The 16,899-nt window shown below is 41.5% G+C and overlaps 1 protein-coding gene across 1 annotated transcript in view; it reads left to right on the top strand.

Moving 5' to 3' along the window:
* Positions 1 to 16,899, top strand: part of EXT1 (exostosin glycosyltransferase 1) — a 235,994-nt gene that overhangs the window by 208,661 nt on the left and 10,434 nt on the right. Inside the window, exons 4-8 of the mRNA XM_016207771.2 lie at positions 1,234 to 1,353; positions 8,346 to 8,478; positions 10,750 to 10,868; positions 11,872 to 11,967; positions 16,745 to 16,834. Of these exons, the coding sequence (XP_016063257.1) occupies positions 1,234 to 1,353; positions 8,346 to 8,478; positions 10,750 to 10,868; positions 11,872 to 11,967; positions 16,745 to 16,834 (558 nt within the window). The remainder of the gene's footprint in view (positions 1 to 1,233; positions 1,354 to 8,345; positions 8,479 to 10,749; positions 10,869 to 11,871; positions 11,968 to 16,744; positions 16,835 to 16,899) is intronic.

Below are 16,899 nucleotides of genomic sequence, written 5' to 3'. Positions count from 1 at the left end.
AATCACAAGGAATTCCCTCTAAGGGTATAGACTCCGTAAATGAAAGAAATCTTAAACTGTAAGTGAAAATAGGAAGCAAGCCCAGGAAACTGACCAGAAAGTATACTTCAGAGCCCCTGACCGAAGGCAGTTCACATGCAGAAACTAAGCAGTTGGCCCAACTTTGAATAGCATCGCCCTTATGTCAACAGTGATCACATCAGTAGTAATTATTGCTATGCTAATTAAGCTTCCCGTGTTCTGGGCACTGGGCTAAGCACTTACATGATCTTCATTACGACCTTATGATGTTAGTATATATCCCCATTAAATGGAATCTTTGAGACATCAAGTAACTTGTCCAAGGAAGCACAGCTACTAAATGGTGGAGACAAGAATCACCCCTTTTTCTTCTTCTATAACTCCTCTGTCCCTGTGCTTAACCGTTAGCTACACTGCTAGTAAAAATAATGATATACCTTTGGTGGCTTCAGATGGCCACGTTCAATTCAGCTCTTATTTCTTAAATAACTACTCCATAAAAGCCACTCTCCTGCCTTAAAATGTGTAGCAGTATGGACAGGACACGGATCCCTCCTTTAAAATTGTGTAGCGTGGTAGAGAGCAGTGATGACTAAACACATACAAGGTTGGAAAGATTGCGTTAGCTTGGGGTAAGTGCTGGAGCCAAAAAGGTAGGTCTGAGGAGCAGAGCAGCTCTCAGGTGAGGTAGGAGGCATGTGCACATAGAATTGACTAACCCCGGCTGCAGATACGCTGGAGAGGCTTAGAGACATTCCCTAAAAAGCCCTTGAGTAGATAATTTGTAGTCTCTGGCAGGGCATGTCTTAAAAGTGCTTGGGGGAGGATGTTTTTCAGCCTTTCCCCAGGGCCCGCAGCTCCTTCTCTGTAAACTTTGGTTGTCCCTGTGCAAGATCACAGATTTGTGGGACTCACAGGAGAAAACAGCAATTGCTACTATAAGAACATCCTAAGCAACTGATAACCTGCTTCTGAATCTTAGAGAACTGTAACTTTCATTCATTAAAGGTCATTATTAAAGCTGATGCCCAGTAAGTGCTGTTTTACCCGACACCTCTTCAGGGCATTTTAAACTAGAGGTTGGCGATTTGTAGAGCTCCGTGTGCTGGAAGCTGAATGCTATAAAGAACAAAAGCCCAAGTGGGTTATTCGATCCAATGGCATCTCGTTGTTTTCCACTGATAGTTACTGTGTGTTCACCTTGTGTTACAGATCCCTTCTACAATCAGGTCTATTCATCAGGATAAAATCCTAGCACTTAGACAGCAGACACAATTCTTGTGGGAGGCCTATTTTTCTTCAGTTGAGAAGATTGTATTAACTACACTAGAGGTAAGTGGGACCACTTGGCTCTCTCATGAATAATGGTCCTTTATACGCTTCTCTTGGCCTTCTCTTTTGCTATTGGTGATGTGTAATTGGTCAGATGGGGCAAAACCGAATTTTCTGTGCTTGGATATGACGGTTAACTCTTTTTTTGCCTGCTCTGCCATGACCAAGCAAAGAACTCCATTTCTGACAAACTCGGGAAAACTGACATGAGGAGAATTACACCCCTGACACAGAGATTGGTTCTGTCTTACCTCATTTCAGGGATATGTGGCTAATGACTGTCTTCCTGTCATTCATATTTAATGGCATCCTTTCAAGACCCAGTTCTGTAGCTCTTTCAGTGACCAAGTCGAGGGAAATCTACTACCATTCTAAAAATATGACTCATTTCCTGGCCACCATAGTCCCATGGCATCGGGGCACAGCAAAATTAATTCTCAAGACACGTACAACCCAACCAGCATTGATGTTGCGAAGATACGTTAAGAAGAAAATCAGGATTACACCCGTCTGGCTCCGAAAGTGTTAAACATGAAATCAGAACTCTTGTCGGCAGATGGGTACCCATCGTCAAGTTGCTTTTTTTAAGACAGAAGGAAGAAAGGAAGGGGAAGCATGGGGATGATTAAAACCTTTGGAAATAGAGCAGGTGGAGATGGCCTGAGGCTACACCAAAGTAGCACAGAGCTAAGAAAAGATTTAGGAAAGTGCACACTCAGAGCTGCAGGCGCGCAGGAAGGAGAGCAGAGGTGCTGCGGGGAGGCACAGCGTGCAGGTGATTCTGAGGCGTCTGCACAGTGCGGCCGGGCCTCTGTGGCCTCACTTTTGGAGTATTTACTTCGGAAAAGTGATTCCTGCTCCCAAAGCGGGACTCTGGGGCACACACTGAGAAGTCCGAGTGATGCCAGGAAAGCAGAAGTCACCCTGTTTTGCCCACGTCACCACTTTGTCGCCATGCTCGGCATCAGAGCCTGTGCTGGCCCTGCCCCAGGCGCGGGGGGGCGTTTACTTGCTGCCCCAAGTCTAGCCCGGGCTCCTGTGCTCCCCGGGGGACCCGCTCTAGTCAGTGTCCTCTGGTGAACGATTCTACCCTGAAACAAGCGCAAAGGGCTGTTGAGGACCCAGGCTCACCCTCCAGGGAGACAGGTCAGAATGGCTTCAACAGGCTTCCTTCCTGCAGCGAACTTCTCTTACCCCCACGGCGCGCCCTGCAGTTAAAATGGGTGGGGTCTTCTCCTGTCCATAGCAGCAGGTCTGAATATGTGATTTTCTTTTCTTGAATTTTGCTCTCCACACAAGCCCCTTCCTAGGAATAAGGGACGGTGAATATCATTCTCTTCTCTTTCCTTTTGGAATAAGATGCCTTTTTATCAAAGAAGTGCATGTTTATTTTAGAAAATAATGGAAAATGCTCAAAGCATAAAAATAAAATAATCTACCCATGTGAAATCACTGTTGACATATATACACATAAACTACGTATATTAGTTTTTTCTATGCAAGTTTACAAATATGCTGTCATCTTTAATTTAAAAAGGAGTCTTCCTTACTCCATGATATTTTTTCAGCTTAATAATGTATTGTTAATATTTTCTCATTTTATTACATTATTCTGTAATTATTTTAGTGACTGTATAATACTCCATTTATAATATCATTCAATTTATTTAATGAATCCCCAGTTTGAAGATAATACCATTGTTTTTGGCTTTTTATTATTATATACATCATTAAAGTAAATAGCCTTAGCACAAAATTGCTGGGCAGGTTCAAGATTACTTCCTTAGGATATAAATTTCCTGAGTTCAAAGACCTGGTCCAAAGAGTACGCAAAATGTTAAGATTTCTAATTTGAATTATCAATTTTTCTATAATAGAATTGAACTAATTTATATTCCCTCCAGCTTATATGAGAGAACCTGTATTGATCTTTAGTTTTTTTCACTTTCACCAATATTTAGTGTTTTTTACTTTCACCAGTATCGTTAAAAATGATGAATTATTATTGTCTTAATTTATATTTCTTAGGATGAATATTTTTCATATATTTCTTGCTCAGGAAACTCACCAAAAAAAAGAAATAGCCACAACGTTGTCCCACTTTTTCGCATTAATTTTTAAGAGCTTATTATATTAAAAATATTAACCCTTTGACTGTTGTGTTGCAAATATCTTTCCCCAATTTCTAGTATGCCTTTCTATTTTGTTTATGATTGGACAATCTTTTCATCTGTGACTTTTCCATTTGCTATAGTTAAAAAGAAGTTTTTGACCACAATTCTATTTATATACACAGAGATATTCACTTATGTTTTTCTAGTACTTTCATGGTTAAGTTTTTACCTTTAGCTGTTTAATCCAATTTACTTTTACATATGATCTGTGTTGAAAAGCTAACCTTTTTTTTTTTTTTGGACAAATTGTTGTGTAGTTGTCCCAATATATTTTGTTGGTGTTCTCACATGCCACTCTTATGCATCTTTGGTTCTGTTTCTAGGCTTTTAATTTTGCCCTATTAGTTATCCACTCTAATACACCCAGATCACATGTTCTCATTTTTTTTTCACTCTGTATGTCATCCTTTGGTGTGAGCCTATATTTATTTAACTGATCTGCTTTTGTTGACTATTAATGCTGTTTCTAATTATTTATTTTTTTATAGATAGAGATCCTTTATTCAAGCAATGACTTTCTACATGTGTATTAGACTACATACATCTCTATTTCCTTAGTATGGCATCCTTGAAGTGGGATTACTCAACCGAAGAGTCTAGGCATTTCTAAGGTCATGATCTGTATTGCCAAATTACTCTTCAATCTAGACTCTCACAGCTGCCTGGGGGAGACCCTCTCTTGCTGCATGCTTGTCAGCTTTAAGGAGCATAATTAAAACACATACACACACACAACTTCGCTAATTTGCCAGATGAAAGATGGTATCTCATTAATTACATTTCTTTGAGTATGGTTTATTGCATAGATCTGGTCTCTTGCCTATTAAGTTAGCAGGGCTCAATTATCCTGTAATAACAGTTGGATGTGTGATATTCATCAGAATAGGAACTTATGTCAAGCTGTTTTCATCTCTGTGCCTGGAAAATGCCTTCTTCCCCTTGGATTTAAGCCATGTAGTTCTTTAGCAACACAGTTGTTTTGAAAACACTGCAAACCATATACTTATTCAAATTTATAGCAGCTGTCAAATCTCCTCATATAGTTTCAAGATTAGATTGTAACAGTTTGACCCCTTAACTGAATTGCATGAGCAATACCATCCAGTTTCCCTTTTTAATTCAGGACTTAGATAACCCAGAATCCAATGTAAACAGAAAAGCAGAGAAACTGGCAGAAAATGCTATCCACATACACAAGTAAACAAAGCCAATATGTTTGTAAGAGTGATTTTAAAATGCCCACTTGGCTTAGAATGTGGATAATGTAAGTCATTTGGTCCCTCCTGTAGCTCCTAAGGTCTGAGGGTAATTCAGAGTCACCCATGGACAACAGACATTTGAGGAACCCTGGCTTCAGGCTGTTCTGCACTCAGAGCCTCCCTTGCCTACTGTATTCTGGACCGTGAGAAGAGATGACCTAGGGTTAGAGATCGTGAGCCTTAGAGTCGCACATAGTGCTCAGATACAGTTGAAAACAGGACCCCCATTCTCTCCAATGCCAAGGTCAGGTTGTTAGTACGTTCTATTGTGCTACACTCAGTCCTATTTGGGATTCAACATAGTGTTGTATTTCCAGTGTCACTGAAGTTTCTTTATCCTGCATCTTGAAATTAAGGAGCTATTTAATAAGAGCTAAGCTTTTTGGAGCTGAGTTTTTCTGTGTGTGCGTGTGCAAAGTGACAAGTAATGATGGGGACAATAATAAAATACTGTCAAGATAGCATCCCTTCCTGGATTTCAGTATTTGTCAGAATACTTCGCAAAAGTTACCTGGCCCAGAGGACTGAACCATAGGAGCCCAGTCAGAACCAGGGTGAGCAAAAGAAAAGTGTATTGATTGTAATAACAGGCAAACAGCTAATGGTAGATGGAAGGCACGTCTTTGGTGGTTTTATGAAGTCTTCACCCTCCAGTTTTCTCTCCAGTTCTCTGACCATGCACATTTAAACCATAGTTTGCTGATGCTGTTGTACAGTGAAATTTTAAAATCAATGAGATAATGGAAGTAGGAGATTGCTTTGGCTTGGAGAGAGGTGACATATGGTGGCACTGTGTGTATTAGGTAACCTTGCACTGGTCAGAAGACCATGCCAGGGCCACACAGGATGACTAACCTGTAATCAGTGGTCCATTTTTTTTTTTAATGGAGCAGAAAAAAGAAAAATAAGAAGGCTGTCATTCTTCCCTTTGAATTCACCTTAATAGGAAGCATTATTCTTATTAAAGGTGCCATTTGGGACTATAATGAAAAAAAAAAATTATATTATGTGTGTGTATCTGTTTGTGTGGATGTATGTATTGATTTTCTTTATAGCCAAAGTAGTGTCAGACCTCTAAATGGAATGTCATCTTTCACAGCAATAGAAATGGGCACTAAGAATCCTGAAAGGATCCTGGGAGCCGTCCAGGGTAGCTATAGGGAGAATTGGACATTAGGAGAGGGCCAGAATGACCTCTCTATTTGGTGAAAGGAGATCCATATTCTTTCAAACTTTTGAGAAGGCAAGTTGATAGAAACCTTTTAGAAAGACATCTGGCAGTGATATGAACCAGCCTTGAAAATAAGTGTTCATACCCCTCGACAAAGTCTTAAAGAATCAGTCCTAACTGTGGAAAACTTTAATTCATAAATGTGTTCATTGCTTTGTATAGGAAAAAAAATCGCACTGTTGTTGGTCATTTAGAAGTAAACCAGGAATACTGTTAGTAATATGGAAAGATGTCTATAATAAATAATACCTATGATATTATACTGAGTAAAAATGGAAAAAATCTATGCCTAGAAAATGAATACAGGAGTGTGATTTTTTTATTAATGGTAAAAAAAATCAAGTCTTAAGTATTAAAACTTATGCAGTTTTTCCTAACAATTCTGAGAGCTTGTTACAATTGATGTAATATTTTATTGTTTTATTACAAATGAGGAAAGTGAGACATAAAGGTGGCCAATTGCTTGACCCAGGTTAAACTGAACATTTGCTATTGCTTTTGTACCCTTGCTGATATCTTCCTGTCAAGAGCCATTTGAAAAGAATATAACATGCTTATTGGTATTTCAGAAGTACTATAACTTACTGTATCCTTGAATTAAAAAGATAACAATGTTGTAATACTCAACCAAAAAAAAAAAAAAAGTCTATGACAGTGGGTAGCATCCCACCCAGAGACCTGAAGTGAGTGGTGATCCATTTTGTGACATCTCTGAGTTCCATGTCATTTATATATAGGTCAGATTTATGATGCTATCTATTCTCAATTTGCTCTGTGTCTTGATATCCAAACTTGTTTAAGTGACCACATGCTGGAAGGTACATAAATTGGGAAGGCAGAAAAGGGGAGAAATATTAAAAACTATAAAAGAAACTAAATAGACAGTAGATTTGGGCAAATAAAAAAATCTGGAATGAATATTATACAAAGTGAAATTACTAGCCATGTAAAAACCCTCACAACCATGGCATTTTCTCATAATTAATGCCCAGACAATAGCATTTGAACATATCTCTGCTACAGCACAGAGTAAACATTAATATTTTATCTAGATTCCTGAAATCTCCACCACATTAGAAACGTCTACCCAGCCATATAAAATGAGCAATTTTGATCTGAGGGAAAGCAAAAATGTAGAAGTCATTGAACTAAGATATTTGAGTTCTAAATTTCCTCTTTGCTCCCTCTTTTCTTTCTCATTAAGAAATATAAACATAATAAGGTTTGCAAAGATAAATGTAGCTCACTTTATTACTTGTCCAGTCACCATGTGGGATAAGATGAGGGTGTTAATAACCTTACAAATAATAAAACTCCGTTTAAAATGGTCTGTACTTAAAGATCACATTGCATTAAGTGGGGAGCTGGAAAATGATGATGTAGGTTTGAAATCTCTTGAGACGTATGGCAGGCTTTTTCTTTTTTTTTAAGTAGAAAAAATAAAACATTGCTGAAAACATGAAATTCTGTATCAAGTTAATTATTTGCCAAATCATATTTTAATGAGTGGTTGGAATAATTACAAGAGTTTGAAAGTCACAGAGACAAATCTGTAAAGCGGATTAATCACATTCGTCTGACAAATGATCCAGGATGGGAGAATGCTTAACTCTAAATGGAGAATTTAATGATCTGCAAGGTCCCGAAGTCCAAAGAAACTAATGAACTAGCTTGGCTATTATTAGTCTTCATATGCCATGGCCCTTGTCCTATTATGTAGGATGTTTTAAATAATTGTTAACTCACTACTTTTTGAGATGAAATATAGGAAAACTTCAGCTACCCAGGACCCCAAAGTCCAACAGTTGACTTTGAAAGGAAAATGAAATATGACAAACAAATGAATCTGTCTCCTGAATTAGACCCACAGGTCAAAACCTCCACAGCTTCTAGAATGTGCTGTACCTTCAATTTGCTTTTAGCTACGTCTTCCCATGGTCTGCATTGACATCTCTGTGCACTGGAACAAATCTTCCTGGTGTGGATGCAGACCCACTGCTAGATGCTCAACCATCAAGGAAACCATCCCACACACTGTGTTTTGAAATGAGCATGGACTTCTTCTTACAGAAAGACAATGTAGTATTTATGGTTAAGCTGCAGTTTTAGTTAGGAAATTTGATCAGCCATAACTCATCTCTCTCTCTCTCTCTCTCTCTCCCATTGCTCAGCCACTCTCTTGGTGTTTCAGACACTTTTATCAGTGACGCATTGGAGGGTTGAGTCTCTACGTGGAGGGTCTTCATCCCTCCAGTAGGATTGAGCATGGTCCTTATCAAATGCCATCAGGGTCTCCTCCTCACCATGTGCTATGTTTTTGTTTTCTAGATTATTCAGGACAGAATATTCAAGCACATATCACGTAACAGTTTAATATGGAACAAACATCCTGGAGGATTGTTCGTCCTACCACAGTATTCATCTTATCTGGGAGATTTTCCTTACTACTATGCTAATCTAGGTAAGTGAGTTCCTTCCAGGGAGCGACCCTTGTGTAGCCTCCAGGCGTCGTCCAGAATTAAAGGCCCTTGATTTCTCTGTTCTACAACAGAGCCTTCCTAACATCCCGCCTTGGAACTGCTGAGCGAGCCCTGTCATACATGGTACATCAAGGTCAAGAATCATAAATCCTGTAGAGCAGTGCAAAATGAAAAAAATAAAATAAACACCTTTCTTATCTGAGCAGCTACACTTTATATTTAGTAGAGTCATTTCTTTTCGAATCCCAAATTATGGATCATTTTGAATGTTACAGTGGGTTAGCTGTAATCTTAACTCTCATCATACATAAAATGGAGCTAGAAGATCTCACCCTAATATTTTTTCACAATCCTAACTTCTCTATCTCATAGCAAAGAAAAACGGAATTAATAAAGGGGAAGGAGAAAGATTTAAGAATATCTGACAAGGAAGAAATGTATCACTCATTCAACATTTATTATGTTCCTCTTACATGCTACGTTCATGCAGTGCTAGGTGATAGAAGAAAAAGTCAAGCGAGATACAATCTCTGCTCTCTGCTCTCAAGCAGCTTTTAGTTTCATATTAATGGGGCAAAAGGAAATGGGCGGAGGGAGAAAGGTCTACAAATTGTTCCCATTATTGCCATAGATATAATTTGTATTTCGGGCCCCAGTTGCTCTAGTGTTAGTACCGTCTTGGGCATTTCCTATCATTCACGGTTCCAAATTTGAGAAACCCTGGGATAGGAAAGCATCTTTCAAGTAGATGGGGCGAAAAGACTCTCAGATGTTTTACCCAGTGCTGACATTCTCTAATAACTACCTCACCCTTTTTTGAGTTGTACATATTTAGCTGATAACTTACAAAAAGGTGTGGTCTTATGGATCAACCGCTGACAACCCCTTAGTCCAAAGCAGACATGTTATGGAGACCACATCAAAGTCAGTGAGTGTCCACACTGGGGAATGTGTTTAGAATTTAGTCATTTTCAGATTAAGGTGGTCCTTGGTAAAACGTCTACGTATTTCTTGTAGAGCATTAATATCTTCATTTGGAGTGAGCACATTAGAAGTGTGTAAACAATGCTTCTGAAGCTGTTAGTGAAAAACCCCAAAGCGGTGACTTGTCCTCGCTGTTAAAAAGCGAACCCCTCCATCGTATTTATTCTTCTTACTTGGCAATACCTTGAATGTGTATCTCGATAGTGGGGAAGTTAGCTTCTTTCTAACAGCAATTAAAGTCGTAATTGGATGATATAATGTTCTCTACAGGCATTTGTATGATCCTTTAATATACATAGTCTGATTCCTACCTTTATCCCGGCAACATTAAAGCTTAACTTGGATGTCCCCGCACTCTTTTGTTCACATTTAAGCTACTAAAATGTGAAATCAGTGGGTCTAAACTTATGCAGTTTAGATACCTTTCTACCCAGGGCTTCGGAGCACACAGCTGGCCGAGGTCTGGGTCACATACTTTTCTCTCAGCTCTGTCACTGCTACACGAATGGGATTCTTGGGAGTATAGAGGCTTCCACTTCACAGTAATGTGGTGATAGCTGCTACCAAAGACTGATCACGAATGATTTGCTTGGTCCTGTTCTAGGTGCTTTGTATGCATTTAATTGAATTCTCATAACAGCCCCATAGGTTTGATACTATTCTTACCAACCCCATTTCACAGCTTTGGAAGCATGGAGGGTTAAGTAATTTTTACAAGATCCCACCACCAGTAAGAGGTGTTCAAACTTTAGTCAGGCTCTGGATGCTGTTCTTTTAACTTTTACCACTTGCTAGTTATTATTTGAAATAGTACTGATGAGGCAAAAAAACCCCAACTACATAATTACAAATAAGACACATGCAAATGCCCTGGGAGAAAGAGCACATTTACTTACACGCATATTAAGATGTAAGTGACGAGGGAAGACCCTTTCTTGAGCTGAGAATGGGGGGGGGGGGGGTGTGATTAGACTCGGGGTGCCTGCAAAGCAGAAAGAAGATCGAAGATGCATCCCCGAGGGAGAAAAAGGGCCTCAAAGGAAGAACCTGGAAATGGACACGGAGCTGTAAATTATCCAGGTCTCCGGACTCAGGCCGCAGTGAGCCAGCCGCTCTTCACCTTGTTTCTGTTCTGTCAGGACCTGAGAGGCGAAGGGAAAATACGCTGGAAGGCGCGTCAGCTGCAGGGCCAGGCAGCGGAGCAGGAGGGGTGATTTTGTGTCTCGTTTTCAGCGCTTCATTAGGCTCCTCTCCCCTTTCTGTTTCAGGTTTAAAGCCCCCCTCCAAATTCACCGCGGTCATCCACGCAGTGACCCCCCTCGTCTCTCAGTCCCAGCCAGTGTTGAAACTCCTCATGGCCGCAGCCAAATCCCAGTACTGTGCCCAGGTGAGCGGGGCTCATTGATGCCATGTCCTGTCACTCCCCTTTCATTTGTCACGCCTTGTTATGTCCTTTCATCCGCCTAGAGGTTCTTGGAAGTGAGATCTGGCACAGGTAACGGGCGGGTTGCAAAGAGATCTTTGCCCTGGGGCAAGGTTAATATATATATATATATATATATATATATAACAACACATTTTTTAAAGGCTATATAAGCGCATTATTTTGTTTTTAAATGTCACTGTGATAAAGTAACATCACATGGGCCACTGGGAGGACCCAGAAAACTACGTTTCAACAGAAGAAACAGTCTTGGTGTCAGGAGGCATCAACTTTCGGTGACATTGGTAACAGAAGATTCAACCTGTAGTAACAATATTTGACAAGTCAGCATCTCTCCCACACAGTTATTAACAGTGGTTTTTCTGATTTGTAAATAGCTTATAGAAGAAGGTTTACAATCAAGGAGAGAAGTAAAGAATTCCGAAGTATACATTTTTGAACTAAACACATTTATTAGCAATAATAAAGTCCTGTAAAGTCAGCACCCATTGCGGAGAACTGAAAACCCGAGCTCCTGCTTGAATTCTTTTTATTTCTGCTACGCCGCCTGGTGTAGTGCAAGCTCACAGCAGATGTTCAGGATACATCTTTATTTAATTGGATCAGTGTCATTATCTCACTCGTCTCTATAAGATCCCAGAATTTAGGAAGTCACTTTATTAAGATCCAGCAACCCCGACATTACTTTTTTTCCTTCCGACTTTCTCCAGCCCCCAGACGTAATCTTTTTAGGTTATTCTCTGTGCCCCCTCTCTCTGGTGGTTGAGGTGACTAGGCTCGGAAGGTTGTGTGGGAGCGGACTCACTTTCAAATCAGTTTTGATGTCTGCCCTCTGCCTTGCGTGGATCTCCAGCTCCTCTCTCTTTCTCTGAGAAGGAACGCTGAGTTGGAGGCCAATATAAACCCAGCCTTACCGAGCCATCTAATGACCCCCTATTCCTTTCAGATCATAGTTCTATGGAATTGTGACAAACCCCTACCAGCCAAACACCGCTGGCCTGCCACTGCTGTGCCTGTCATCGTCATTGAAGGAGAAAGCAAGGTAGGACTGCAAGGGGACCTAAATGTGGAACCACCACAGAATATCCACTTCCCCACGGGGTGCTTTGGTATTGGCCCTAGAGGTCTTCCCCCTGCTCCTGGGCCTGGACTATTTTTCCTAAAACTGTACCTATCTCTGAGTGTCCTCAGCTTTGACAGACAGTCATAGGCTTTTGAATTAGTGAATCCCGGGCCCCCAATACTAACTCTTTAGGAGATTTGTGACCCTGTGCATACTTTTTTTTCTCAGTTCCCTCATCTATAAAATGGAAATAACAGCACATACCTCATAGGGATGCTATTAGGACTAAATGGATTCAGGGCCTGGCAGTAGTAATCTGTCTCTCAGTGAAGAGCTCACGTGAAGATGAGGGGGTGATGCATGGGGTTGGCCCAGCTGATGAATCTGAGTTAGCTGTGTCTTTCTAGTGGTTGTTCCTCACATTTATCTTAAAAAGGGCATTTTCACCTGAATTCTGTTTTGGTGTCTCCTTCAGGGACTCTCACGAGTGCTGCTTCCATTCTCCAATTAATTTTGCCTAGAACCGAATGATCTTAATCATCTCACGGCCCTTCAGGGAACCTATTTGCTAATACTTTAAATGACCATTTCAGGCGTATGCAATCTAGCCTTGGCCCGCCTTCCCAGTCTTCTCTCTCATTGCTTTCCCCTATAGACCCCATCCTCTGACCGAATTTGATCATTCCCAGTTGTATGAATTGCACCGTGTCCCATCCTACCTCTAATTTTTGTCTTTCCCATGTGCTGTAAGCCCGACCACCCCTCTCAATTCCGCATGTCTGTCGTCAAACTTCCCATCCATTTTTTAAGCCCCTGTTCACATGCTACCTTCTCTTTGAAATTTCTTCCATTGTTGGAAGCCAAACTTGAGTTCATTTCTCTAGCTTCTGCTTGTTGCTTTCTTGTAGATCTTATCCACTGTGAAGAAATTAGTCGCCACTTAGCGAAACCAAGGTTGGTGAAGCATTGTCATCTAAGAGACTTCCTTTCTCAGTCCCCGAGGGGTCCTATCAGGGGAGGTTATCTCACTCTAAGTAAAACATCTTTGAGCCAGAATAACAAATGTCGATTGATGAGGTTGAACCATTTGAAACCATCATTTGACTCACAAAAAGTGGAAATTTCATATGGTTTGCCATAATACAGTGAGAACTGTAACTGTCACATGGACGCGATGATCCAGTGTATGAGTGCCTACTGTGTGCTGGGCACTGCGCTACATGTTGGAACACGGTGGGGAATATGGCAGATATAGTCATGGCATTCTTAGGGCTGGACTCAAGCAACATGGTTGTCAGAGCTGCTTGGGAAGCATTTAACGAGAGGTGGGAGGTAGAATCACCGCATGCCTTCTGGCATCAGTCACCCTTCTGCATGCATGTCACCATAGGTGTGGTTGCACAGAAGGACTGGCACACACAAAAATCTCCTGCCTGCAACCTTCTGTATCTGTCTCCCCGAATCCAGTGCCTGAGGCCTGAACAGTGCTCAGGCGGAAGCTGTAAACTTTGAACTTGGGGATTCTTTCTTTTCTATGCTTCCATGGGCGGCTAGAACTTCTTCTAGTAGATAAGCCTTTCTTTGACTATTTCAGGATATTCAGAAAGGATCCAGGCTGACTGACTTCCCTGGGACTTCTATGATTAGTATTGCGTTTTTATGCACAGACTCATCGATTGGTCTTATATTTCTGCTCTGAGCCAGGAGTCCCTGCTTCCTTATTTATAAGATGATAACAATAGTACCTATCTCACGGGCTTCACAAATGTGTCTTGTAAGACACCTCCCATTCCTCCAGCTGGTCTATATTTGGGCTTCGGGCCATCTTTTGAGTCCTAGCCTCTGCCCGGCCAGTGCCTCCAGTGAGTCAGAGGGTTCCTTTTCACGGCCCTGGGATGGCACCGCCTGGTGCCTGGGAAAACACTGGCACTTAAATCTTGCTTCAGCTCTGTTTTCCAGGGAACCTAGGCTAAAACTTGGGCCCCTTTTGAGGATTAAGTGAGCTACTGCATCGCAGGTGCTTCGTCTTGTGCTTATGATACAGCAAGGGTTCAATACATGCCAGCTACTCCTCTGGGAGGCGTTGTCATCTTATGGTTTGTATGGGGCTCTCTTGTCAGACTTACTTTTGTGTGACGCAAGGTGAGTTACTTAACTCTCTGTGCCTCATGCTCCTTTAGTAAGTGGAAATAATCTTAATACCTAACTAACAGGGTAGCTAAAAGGATCAGATGTTATAATACTGTATATGTAAATAGACCTAGAAGGGCAGGTGCATGTGGTGGGTGCGCAGTTGGGCTTTGTATAATTACCTATGGACATTTCTTATCCCCATTACGCAATATACTTCCTGAGTCTTGGTCATTTCCTAGCCACGTTTATTAATTCTAGAAGGGTTTGGGCTAGTATGTGGTAGCTAAATATTTTTTAAATGACCTAATGAGGAACACCCAGTTCCCACAGATTGACTTTGTAAGTATGTGGGTTCCTTGGATGCTAATCCATTCGACTTTTGGAAGGGAGCCTGAGGCAAGATGTTTGAAAGAGAGCCTCTAGTTTCTACACTAGAATTTGGAAGTGGTTGGCTTAGGAGCTCTTAACCTCTGTTGATGAAGCAGGTTCAGAAAAAGAAAATGAATCCTTTTAAAACCAACAGTTGGGCCCAAGATGGGGAAGCAGCCATGTGCCCTTCCTATCGCCCCTTTAAATCTCCATGTCTAGCCTTGAGTTTAAAATTGATGTGTTTGCTGCTTTGGCTGTGAAGTTCTGTTTTGAATTGTTAGGCCTTGTCTCTGCAGTGCTCCGCTGTAGGCGTAGCAGGGCATCGCTAAGCTGCAGCTAATGGTCTTTGCCTTTAGTCAGGGACATGGAAACAACATCGGGAGAAGTGCTTCAGGCTGAGGTTTCTGAACACTGTGTGTATGGGGCTGCTGATCGCTTTGTATTTGATTTGATTTTGGAAGCCTGAAAAAGAGAGAAAGAACTTGACCCAGTTGACAGATGTGTAGGAGCAGACCCTGAAGCCATTTATGCTGTAGATACATCCCTGTAGCTCCCAGAGATGGGTCAGAGTGGGCGCTTCCCACCCTTCAAAGTCACAAGCCCTCCAGTAGCTTCACAGGCGTGTAAACCCAGTCTGAGACGAGGCCCTGGATGAGCTGGTTCTTGGTGTAAATATGGCTTGGGCATCTGGGGTGGGAGGGTGGATCCTCACATTTGTGGAGAAGATACTTTGGCAGCCAGTTTAGGAGTCTGCCTTTCTCTCTGTCTCTAGTGTCCAGTTTCTTCATTCCATGGTTTTTATGCCTTGAGAGTTGATGGCAGGTATTTCTTTTCTGTTGGGTTTCCAAGTGTGAATTCAGAGAGGATGTCATAACTGTTACTATAACTTCCAGAGTCAGGTGGTGAATGTGAGATTGTCATATGTGCCCCAGATTCACTTTTTTTTTTTTTTAACGTTTGTTATTGATTTTTTAGAGAGAGAGAAAGGGAGAGGGAGAGCGAGAGAGAAACATCTATGACAGAGAAACATCCATTAGCTGCCTCCCACACGCCCCCCCCATTGGGGACCAAGCCCACAACCCAGGCATGTGCCCTGACCGGGAACCGAACCAGCGACCTCTTGGTTCATGGGTCGATGCTCAACCACTGAGGCACACCGGCCAGGCCCCAGATTCACTTTTGAGGTCCTTTTCAGACCTGAGACAGGTGGCACATCTGGGATGAAATGCTGCTGGGTTCATCGGGGACAAGACAGTTAACGTTTCTGTGCCTTAGTTTTCTCATCTATAAAAGGGGGTTATAAATATGAAATGAGATGATATAAATAAGAACTTGAAGCATTCCATGGCACATTGTAAATGTTTAAAGCTTTCAATCATTCTTTTCTCTTTTTTTAAACCTTACCCAAGGATATGTTTTTATTGATTTGAGAGAGAGAGAGAAAGAGAGAGAGAAACATTGATGTGAGAAAGAAACATCAATGGCTTGCCTTCTGTATATGCCCTGACTGGGAATCAAACCTGAAACCTTTTTTAGTGTACAGGACAATGCTTACTTTTCATTTAAATGAAATTAAAATTGTAAATTACCTCATGACTACCTTTTATTGCTATAATAACTAGTATGTGTGTGTCTGTATATATTTTTAATCTGGGCTAAAATAAGTAAATAGTAGGATTTTTAGATGTCTGTGTGCACACCTCCTATAATATCCTGGCCTTCCAGTGTGTGTGTCCCGCACTTGGAATCACTATTCCATCCATCAGCCCTTTCCTGGCCTCACAGTTTGGATTCTCTCCTCTGGGCCTTTGTGTCTACTGAGTGCTCTGTCTGTTATGCCTCATTTCTGTGTATACCTGGTGAATTCCTACCTACCAAGGTCCTGCTTCAATGTCCCTCTTCATCTGCTCTTCCAAGTGGCTGGTGGCTGCATCCTCTTATCTCCTGGCATTTTTCATATCAGGCGAGGACTGGTCATCTTGTTCTTGGTCTCTCTGCAGACTGTGAACAGGAAACATTTCTTCTTTGTCCTCTTAGCTAGCAAGGTGTCTGTACACAGTAGGTGCCCAAAATTGTGGAACCAATGAGTCTGCACTGATGAGAAATGGAAGTCTTCAACGTTGAGGGGCGACATACTGCTAGAACATTCTTTTGGAAGGTTGAGGATGGGGGAATTGTCCTGAAAAACAAAACTCAAAATGTATGTCTCTTTTTCCTAATTCCTTCTCTTCTGCTTGCGTCTGCTTCCTCCCAGGTTATGAGCAGCCGTTTTCTGCCCTATGACAACATCGTCACTGACGCAGTGCTCAGCCTCGACGAGGACACCGTGCTGTCAACTACGGAGGTAAGCGCCACACCCGAGGAGGGGGCAGTGGGCTCTTCAGGCCGTTGCCCCAAACCCCCAGGTGC

Source organism: Miniopterus natalensis, chromosome 16, assembly GCF_054644295.1.
Source record: "Miniopterus natalensis isolate mMinNat1 chromosome 16, mMinNat1.hap1, whole genome shotgun sequence".
NCBI classification, from domain to species: Eukaryota; Metazoa; Chordata; class Mammalia; order Chiroptera; family Miniopteridae; genus Miniopterus; species Miniopterus natalensis.
Note: the sequence above shows the minus strand (reverse complement) of the source record. Positions and strands in the feature narration are given on the sequence as shown.